The sequence below is a fragment of the Amaranthus tricolor genome, chromosome 13 (genome assembly GCF_026212465.1).
Source record: "Amaranthus tricolor cultivar Red isolate AtriRed21 chromosome 13, ASM2621246v1, whole genome shotgun sequence".
Taxonomy (NCBI): domain Eukaryota; kingdom Viridiplantae; phylum Streptophyta; class Magnoliopsida; order Caryophyllales; family Amaranthaceae; genus Amaranthus; species Amaranthus tricolor.
The window spans coordinates 4703424-4713349 of NC_080059.1; the positions used below are offsets into that span (position 1 = coordinate 4703424).

The 9926-nt window shown below is 31.6% G+C and overlaps 2 protein-coding genes across 4 annotated transcripts; both read left to right on the forward strand.

Annotated features, from left to right (window-relative positions):
- Window positions 1–401: 401 nt before the first annotated feature.
- Window positions 402–6358, forward strand: LOC130797571 (ribulose-phosphate 3-epimerase, chloroplastic-like). 3 transcript variants are annotated; one of them, XR_009038893.1, is made up of 10 exons: window positions 411–742; window positions 2678–2792; window positions 2917–3057; window positions 3311–3424; window positions 3909–3987; window positions 4308–4417; window positions 4515–4571; window positions 5030–5099; window positions 5180–5290; window positions 6153–6358. XR_009038893.1 is itself a non-coding variant. In XM_057660192.1 (10 exons), the coding sequence occupies exons 1-9, from the start codon at window positions 621–623 to the stop codon at window positions 5212–5214; spliced, it is 843 nt and encodes a 280-aa protein (XP_057516175.1). In that variant the 5' UTR covers window positions 411–620; the 3' UTR covers window positions 5215–5262; window positions 6153–6358. The 3 variants fall into 3 exon arrangements, 2 of the variants coding, with proteins under 2 accessions (XP_057516174.1, XP_057516175.1); XM_057660192.1 differs by having other exon boundaries at window positions 5180–5262; XM_057660191.1 differs by having other exon boundaries at window positions 402–742; window positions 5180–6358.
- Window positions 6359–7931: 1573 nt separating this feature from the next.
- Window positions 7932–8474, forward strand: LOC130798741 (basic endochitinase-like). Its single transcript, XM_057661841.1, has one exon. It carries the CDS (start codon window positions 7932–7934, stop codon window positions 8436–8438), a length of 507 nt encoding a protein of 168 aa, XP_057517824.1. The 3' UTR covers window positions 8439–8474.
- Window positions 8475–9926: the final 1452 nt, after the last annotated feature.

Below are 9926 nucleotides of genomic sequence, written 5' to 3' on the forward strand. Positions count from 1 at the left end.
CATTGGTTTTTACATAAATTAAAATTCATTTTAAAGTCGAATTAAATTTCGGTTATAAGGTTGGGTAAATATAGGATTGTTGACTTTAAATTTGACTTTATCTTGCCTTATTTGAATCATTTTGGTCTATTTTGATATGATTTGGTTTAATTCCAATAACTTTTACATTTATTATAATTTAGAATCATTTATAAATTTTAGCCACATAACTTACTTAGTTCATTAATTATTATAACCGCAAAGTTTATTTTTAGGAGTTATCGTCATTATAAATTAAAAAATACATTAATTGCAACTGTATAATCAAAATTTGATAATCGAACATTTTAATATTTGGCTAAATAGATTTATTAATTCATATAATTTAATTTTAATGGAACGACGAATATTTATTTCAAAATTTCCATGATCACCTGGGCCTTTTTCTTGCTGGCCTCAGTCAGCAACAGAGTACCAACTACCAACCATTTTCCATTTCAAACTCACACGAGTCAACCCCTATCTTTCTCCTTTGGAGTTGTATTTCTCTGATTCGTATTTTCCCCTCCTTTCTCCAAAGTTGGAAGAACAAGAAAACCGTCTTTTGTGTATCAGCAATCAAAAGAGAAGTAATACAGAAAATGAGTTCATCTTCTTTGTGTCAATCAACTCTTCGGTCTCAGATCAATGGGGTTTCTGGGGATTTTACTCTCCGCAACCTTCAGCCATTTTTTTCTAAACCCAATTCTTTAAGTTTTACAAGGTATGGATTCCACATGGGGTTATCTTTTGAGCATATTTACTTCGTGGGTTTTGCTATTTATTATTGACGTAATTATTATTTTGGGGCGGGTAAGTTTACTTTGAATGATAATTAAGATTTGAGAGGATTTTTAGATACCCATCACCTTTTAGTTGAATTACTTTAAAATGGATTGTTGGGGAGAAAATGAATGAATACATTTGGCGATGTTGCTTCTTACTCTGATAGTTACATTAAATGGTATATGTTGTTGATTATCTTCTCTAATAGTTAAATCAAATGGTCATGACTTGAACTGATTATATGATCTGCTCTGATGCATATTTTTTCATTAGTGGATCTTGATTTTTGATGGAGTGATTACTGAGAATTAAGTTAAGAAGAAAAGAAATTTAGAAACTTAGGAATTGAAATCAAGAAGACACAAGATTTGAGAGGTAGGAAAGTTCTTTGATTAATTTATGCAAAGACTAAGCCACCCAAGAAATTTGGAAATTAAGAAATTAATGCAAAGACACAATGGATGAATTCTCACACTAATTTAGCACCAACACTTTTCAAAGAGAATTCCTATCGCTAAAACCCTAAGTTTATATGGCGCAGTCTAAACTATCAAATTACACTTTACAATAGAAATAAAGAGCTAATGCTACTTATAGCCTAATACCAAGAAATAAGACTGAGTTTATTTCTCAAGAGAGCGTGCAGTGGTGCTTGCTCGTCCGAGTTATTGAGCTTGTACACAACGAGACTTGCATAAGAAGAGAGTTAACTCTCCATACAAGCCTGATGAGGTTCCATCCTAAAACAATTGGTAATGGAGTAGTTCATCAAGTTTATATGCTAATCAACCTCTCTAATTTTTCGATGTGGGACACATGTGAGTAAATTTTTTTCAACACGAACACATGCAAAGGGTTTTCAAACAAAGTGTGCTCACCCGAGTTTTAAGAGTGCTTGCTTGAGCAGTCCATGTGCTCTCTCGAGCTTCCAGGATGCTCACACAATGGTCCTGCTGCTCCCAGTAGCTTGCTTGTGTGATTTGGTGCTTGCCTGAGCGTTAGTATGCTCGCCCGAGCATATTACCTGCTGCAGCTCCAAGAGCTCCTGTGCGTGCTGCTCGCCCGAGCTGGGTATTTCTTGCCCAAGTAGTTTGCATCCCAAGTTCCCAACAGGTAGTGCACCATTGAGCAATGCTGCTCGTCCACTCTTTGCATAGCAGCCCACACACATACAATGCTCTTAGCTCATCAACCTTCCCAGAGCCAATGTCAAGCCATGAACAATGCAACTCATCAAACTCCTCCCCACACAATGCATCAACCTAAATTCACATCAACCATAATAACATCCAAGGTATTTGTGTCTATTATTGAAGAAGCAGCAGATGACAGTGATTCTGTGCTCTGACCTTTAAGAAGTGTAGCAAAAAAGTTATAAGGATCTGGTGGTTGAACAATGAAGTATTTGCTGTTGTGCTGAGTATATTGCAATTTTATGCTGATGTTACACTGTATTTTCTCTGCCGCATGTTTCCGATTAATCGGCAAGTTGCTTAATGAGCAAATACAGAAGAGAAAAGCAAAATAATTGTGCAATGTTTTGATGCAATGACATGAATAGCAACTTCCCACCATAAACAACATATGCTTTTCCGGCTATTAGATTATTTTTTTCATGCAATATATTGGCTTCCTTGAAGGTATATGTGTCTATATGAAAATAAATAACTGGTTCCAACGATACCTTATAAGCTTGGACGTATGAAGTTCATTACTGCTGTAAAACACAGATTTCACTTGAATTGTCTGCTCTCAATATCAGATGGACATTTCCGCCATATTTTGTCACTTTCCTCATCACTTATGTCATAGCAATATCTGTGTTGAAACAGTGGAACTATTACTCTTCTAATGTGCAGACTTGCCGTTACAGGAGAAAAGTTCAAACTGTTGTGAAGGCAACATCTCGGGTTGACAAGTTCTCAAAATCTGATATCATAGTTTCTCCTTCTATTCTCTCTGCTAACTTTTCACAGTTAGGTGAGCAGGTACATTATTTATTCTCCATGCAGCTTTGTAGAGCCTTTATCGACCAAATGTTATTATTCTAGCACTTAATACCTTGGGTAATCCTCAGGCAGACCAAAATATTATTACTTTTGATATTTCTAGGTAAAAGCTGTTGAATTGGCTGGTTGTGATTGGATCCATGTTGATGTAATGGACGGTCGTTTCGTTCCAAATATTACTATTGGACCTTTAGTGGTTGATGCCTTGCGGCCTGTGACAGACCTCCCACTTGATGTGCATCTGGTATCCTCTCCTTCTCAAATAGCACATACTTCTTAAGGAAAAAAAGTGCTAGAATGACTCAAATTATCTTCGGTTACCGCCTTATTTTACTTCTAAATCAGTTTATATGGTCACAAGATAGTGGATTATTTTATAATAATCTTTATCGGAATTAGAATGGGAAGACTGAGCATAAGTGGGATAATTCTTATAAAATTTCCTATTTTTAATTTTAGATATTAGATAAATTAGTAAATACTTGAAATATTTGTAGATGATTGTAGAACCAGAGCAGAGAGTCCCAGACTTCATCAAAGCTGGTGCTGATATAGTGAGTGTTCACTGTGAGCAATCATCCACCATTCATTTGCATCGGACTGTTAACCAAGTAAGTAGTTGATGAATTTTTCCGCATCTTAGCTTGTGTATCTTTTAGATATGATTCAATTATTTTGATAATAGCTATGTGCGTTAATCAAGCCCACTAGAAACAAGTTCTTTTTATAAAAGATAGGTTGATACTCGGTTTCTCTTTTTTCGTACCTCCTATATGCCAAAAGGTATAGAAGGCAAATGATTCTCAAGAATTCTGCATGGACATAGCAAAAGCAACGAAGGCATGGCTCATAAAACTATGTTTCATGTAGAAGTGTCTCATGATCCCTGCAAAAGAATAGTACAATTATGACTGTAGCTTCCAATCAAGGGTTTGACCCCAATGACCCTGTACTTTATAGTGAAAATGCTTCAAAAAGTTGTTAGCTTTCATAATCAATGTGGTACTGTCTTAGATGTTTCATGGATCACCATCTTTAATACATTTCTTATTATCTTTCTCTAATAATCACTCAAAATCATGTTTTTTGAATCAGATTAAGAGTCTGGGCGCTAAAGCTGGAGTTGTCTTAAATCCTGCAACCCCGCTAAGTGCGATCGAATACGTGCTTGATGGTAAGTCAGTTTTATCTCGGGTAATTGCAGAAGTTTCAAACTTTACTTTTGATTTGGTGTGCTGGATAAATTTATAAGATGAAGTGAAAATGGTCCACTGTGGCCTGACACGAACAATTAGTAGTTAGTCTCGCGACAATCTTGTTGTCCTCTTATGAAAATATGTTTCTAGCATAGGTTGATCTTCTTACAGCAATACCCATTGTCTTAGCTGTGATTTCAAATTTATTTTTAGTTCCTTTAGTAAAACTGTAAAACACAAATTAAGATTCTTGAGCAGTGCTACTAAACTGATAACTGATGATTTTTTCTATTACCAGTTGTCGATCTAGTCTTAATAATGTCAGTGAACCCTGGGTTTGGTGGACAAAGCTTCATTGAGAGCCAAGTCAATAAAATCTCTGACCTGAGAAGAATGTGTGCAGAAAAGGTAACTGAAGTGTCTTCTTTTTCCAATTGGAGTTAATATTTTGGACTGGTATTTTTATTTTCAATAATCTAAAGCAATTGTGGTAAAATATTGACAGGGAGTGAACCCATGGATTGAGGTTGATGGTGGAGTTGGTCCAGCAAATGCATACAAGGTACTGACTTCTAAAATTTTCATTTTATCCCATATTTCCTATAATCAAGTTGTCGTTTCTTGATGAGGCGGAAGATTTTTTGGTATTTTAGTTTCGGGTTATAATGGATTATAATAATAAGATGCCTCATTTGGGGATGTGCATTTCATTTATTATGTGAATTAGAAAATGATATTTGCTATAAAGGATTAATCAGAAACATTTTTCTTTGTCATATCACAAGGGTAAGATTGCATAGGACAAATCAAAAATGAATTTCGGTCTTCTTACTGTTAAAGCTGTGAATAATACATCTAAGAGACATGGTTGTCGCCTGTCGGCCATTACTAAATAGTTGTTTAACGCCTGTGCTAGACCACCTCTATCTTATCGACTTAAAACATTAGAATCCTATATGTACATCAATGTTATTTGTGTTAAATTTGTGAGAACTTAATGCCTTGTATTTCTTTCTGAAGGTTATTGAGGCTGGTGCCAATGCTTTAGTTGCTGGTTCTGCGGTCTTTGGAGCTAAAGATTATGCTGAAGGCATCTACTATACATTTTTATGTACACTTAGCCTTAAATGCTTTTCACTGGTTTCTAACTTTTAGTTGAATCTTATGCAGCTATCCAAGGGATCAAAACAAGCAAAAGGCCTTAAAATGTTGCGGTTTCAGGTTCTAAGTGTACAATTTTGTTGAAAATCAAGGTAATGAAGTCCATATACTTTTCCACTGGTATGTTCCTTCACTCTCGTCCTTCAAAAATTCTAACATGAGAATTGAGATCTTTGCGGTTGATGAAGTAATTTTCATTCCATTTCTCCATCTCAATGCCATCAAGAGACTTCCACCTAGGGTGGGGTTTGAGAGGTCAGATGTACGTAATGTTACCCTGTGATATGATCAAAGAATTAGATAGAAGTTGACTAACATGTAAGCTTGATGGGCTACTTCTCCTATTACCTATTAGTTTTAAGATAGAACTTCATTAATGATGTGTACATTGAAAATATGGCTGAAAACTTCGCAGATATTTTAGATGCTTTGATTAGCAAGTACCCTGAATTTAATGATCTTGAGTTCTTGACCACTCTCAGCAACAATGTGAAGAAGGTTCTGATCCTTATTATTAAGAAGGGGTTAGTAGAGATTTTCGACAACCTGTATATTTCCACTGCTACATGCTTTGTGAATTAGGTATGAACCATTTTCATCATTTGGGTAGGCTAAATATGGATACTTCTCTAAAAGATATGTAACACCGTCAAGAAACCTATTTGTGCAGCATATGATGATATCGTCCTTCCTTGTTCATCTATGGAATATCTAAATTCAGGGTACTTGCTAATCAAAGCATCTAAAATATCTGCGAAGTTTTCAGCCATATTTTCAATGTACACATCATTAATGAAGTTCTATCTTAAAACTAATAGGTAATAGGATAAGTAGCCCATCAAGTTTACATATTAGTCAACTTCTATTTAATTCTTTGATCATCTCCAACGTTGGACATTAATATACTTTACTGGTCAAATTCTTGAACTTATACTACTCCTATTATCTAATTTTCTTGATATTTTTTTGTCTTTTGTGTCAGATATACACCAGCAGCTGTTTGCAACCAGTTTTAAGACTTGAAGATGACATCCTGTATACAACTCTGTTAACACAAGCCTGATTCTGAATTACATATCTTTGTACATAATTGTTCATTATCTTCTGCACATATGTTTTGAATATTGATCAATCAATTTTATTCATGAAATTTGATCTTGGGTATATATAAAACGATCCCATTTCTTGTAATTTACTTTGTCATCATTTATGTAGGTGGTGAGAATCAAATCTCCATTATAAAAATGAAATCAAAAATCTTTAATCACTCGGTCAGTCCATGATTCCCTCTATATACTATAATTATTAAGGTCTAGTAAAAGGCGAAAGATTGAAATAAATAAGATTAATTAACATTTTAATTCCAAGTATAAGATTGGGATAAACTTATGTCCCAAAATAAGCTTCCGTACGTCCAAGCCTAGCCTCGGGTAAGTCGCTGTCAGTAACAGCGACTTAAGGAAAAAAAAAATAAAATAAAAAGTTGTTAGTAACAATTGATGGAAAAGAATAAGAATGATCTAGAATGGATAAAATGAAGTATAAGAAATGATGGACCTATTTATACAACAACATTACAACGGCTATTTTCACATTCTAACGGCTATTTTTCTAATTAACAACGGCTAGTTTAGTTTTTAAATTTAAAAAAAAAATAAAAATAAAGCTATAAGTCGCTGTTAGTAACAGCGACTTACAACTTTTTATTTATTTATTTTTTTTTCCCTTAAGTCGCTGTTACTAACAGCGACTTATCCGAAGCTAGGCTTGGACGTACGGAAGCTTATTTTGGGACATAAGTTTATCCCAATCTTATACTTGGAATTAAAATGCTAATTAATCTTATTTATTTCAATCTTCCGTAAAAGGCAAGAGTGATCCATGAAATGGGCTTACTTATAATACCGTACTAAAACTTACTATTTATTTTTCTTTCTTAGATTGAAATCTATAAATACTCCCCTAAAAAGATAACTCTATATATTTAGCATCAAAATACCTTCTTTTTTATTTTTTTCCTAAACTATCTACAAACGCGAGCTCAAAGGGACAAATTTTTTTTTCTTATTTTGAAATGTGTAGATAAGACGAAGAGATAAGTCAAATGTGGAGATGAGGATCAAGGAAAATAAATTTATGATCAAAAATAAAATAAAACAAATTTAATATAATAGATTAAAATAGAAAGTGAGATAAATTTGATAGGACATAGAGAGTATAGTGAAGACTAAATTAAAGCTTATAAAAAAGATCGTAAATTTCACTCTTTTATTATATGTTCGACGCAAATCACAACTTAGTATTGTTATGATAAATACTTTATATGGTTAACTCAACCCACAACTTAATATTTGTATAATTAAAAATGCATTTTTTTTTACAGTTTTGTATCGAAGTTCTTTAATTGTTACTTTACGTATGACATATACTCTTTCTTCCTTTGAGATTGCAATAAGAAAACTTTGCACAAAAATTAAAAGATAGTAAAATCATTTAAATTATCACTAATTTTTAAATAAGAAGATTTCACGGTGAAATCATCTCTATTGGGCTGATTCAATATATATTTTTTGTCTTTAAGTGTTATAATGTTAAAATGATCACTTTCAACTTTAAAATATTCACTTTTTATAGTCTTAGAGTGATTACTTACAACCTTAAAACGTGGAGATGATAATTTATAGTTAATCATAATATGAAAATAAAAAAAACTAAAAGTCTTTAACTTTATTGAATTAAAACATACATAAAATACGTACATATGTTGAAAAGTATTTTTGATGACTCAGGTGACGCTGTTTTGGATGGCATAGATTTCGATATTGAGAAAGGATCAACCCATTACTATGGTGTGCTAGCAAAGACACTAAATGAACTTGGCACAAGTTATGGAAGAAAAGTACATCTAAGTGCAGCACCTCAATGCCCTTATCCTGATACACGGCTAGATAGAGCTCTACACACTAATATTTTTGACTATGTTTGGATTCAATTTTACAACAACCGTTGTGAATTTAATGCCCAAAATCCTGAAGAGTTTAAGAAAGCATGGACAAAATGGACCTCCAACATCTCAGCTACCAAGTTCTTTGATGGTTTGCCAGCGTCGCATACTGCTGCTACCAGCGGGTTTGTCCATTCACGCACATTAGTTAGCCACGTTCTTCCTTTTGTTAAGAGTACCCGTAATTTTGGAGGAGTCATGTTGTGGGATAGGTTCCACGATATCCAATCTGGGTACAGTAGACGCATTAAGCATATGCTTTGATGTCATTGACTGCTACTATTTACCAACAACAATATCAAAGCCTTAAATTTAAAAGACTAAATTCTGCTATACTTAATCTACTTCTATTATGTAATTTGATTGTTCTTGTTTGATTGAAGAATGTTACCTCTATATTGTACTAGAATAAAGAGCTTGAGTTGTGTACTAGTAAGTATATGTCTATTTGGTTAGCTTCAATCTTTTGGTAATTTGAAAGATGGAAAAAATCAAGCTTGATTTATTCTACACTATATTTAATGTAAATTATTCAGTGGCAATTTTAGTATGCATGGATTCTGCTAAATTCGCACTAAAGTAAAAGAAATTAAAAGTTAAAAATGTTTTATACATTTTGCAAGTTTTCTAAACATGTAGCATGCACTATGCATCCCCAACCCAATTGCAAAACACATATTATGTTGTTTAATTAAATAGGTTATACTTATTAATTTTAAATTTTTGTTTCATTTTCTGATTTTTAGGATTTACTTAATCTAATTTTTTAGGCATTAATTTTAAACTTTTGTTTATTGTGTATTTACTATGAAAAATAGGAAAATATTATAAATTAAATTTATGTTATGCTTATTAATTTAACTCAGAATGAACTCATTTAATTAAATATATTATTTGACTTGAACCTAACCTATTAAATAAATAGATTAAGTCGGATTGACTTATTTAATTAATTGGGTGATAAGTCTCAATCTAAAGTCACTTATCTCAAGTTACGTTCAGATGAGAAAGAAAATGATTTACATGTACGATGGGATGGAAAATTGATATTACAGTAGGTAGTGAAAATCAAACATTCATCACAAGTGTAGAAAGGAAAACTTCAACCGCTAGAGATGGTTCTCATTTTTGCATATATATCCTTCTTTATCTTCTTACTTAGAATATATATATATATATATATATATATATATATATATATATATATATATATATATATATATATATATATATATATATATGTATATATATATATATATATATATATATATATGTATATGTATATATATATATATATATATATATATATATATATATGTATATATATATATATATATATATATGTATATGTATATATATATATATATATATATATATATATATATATATATATATATATATATATATATATATATATGTATATATATATATATATATATGTATATATATATATATATATGTATATATATATATATATATATATGTATATATATATATATATATGTATATATATATATATATATATATATATATATATATATATATATGTGTGTGTGTGTGTGTGTGTGTGTGTGTGTATATATATATATATATATATATATATATATATGTATATATATATATATATATGTATATATATATATATATATATGTATATATTATATGCAATAATTTACTATTACATATATTATATGCAATAATTTACTATTGGATCTAATTTGATATTCTACATGGTAGGCACGAATTTTTACG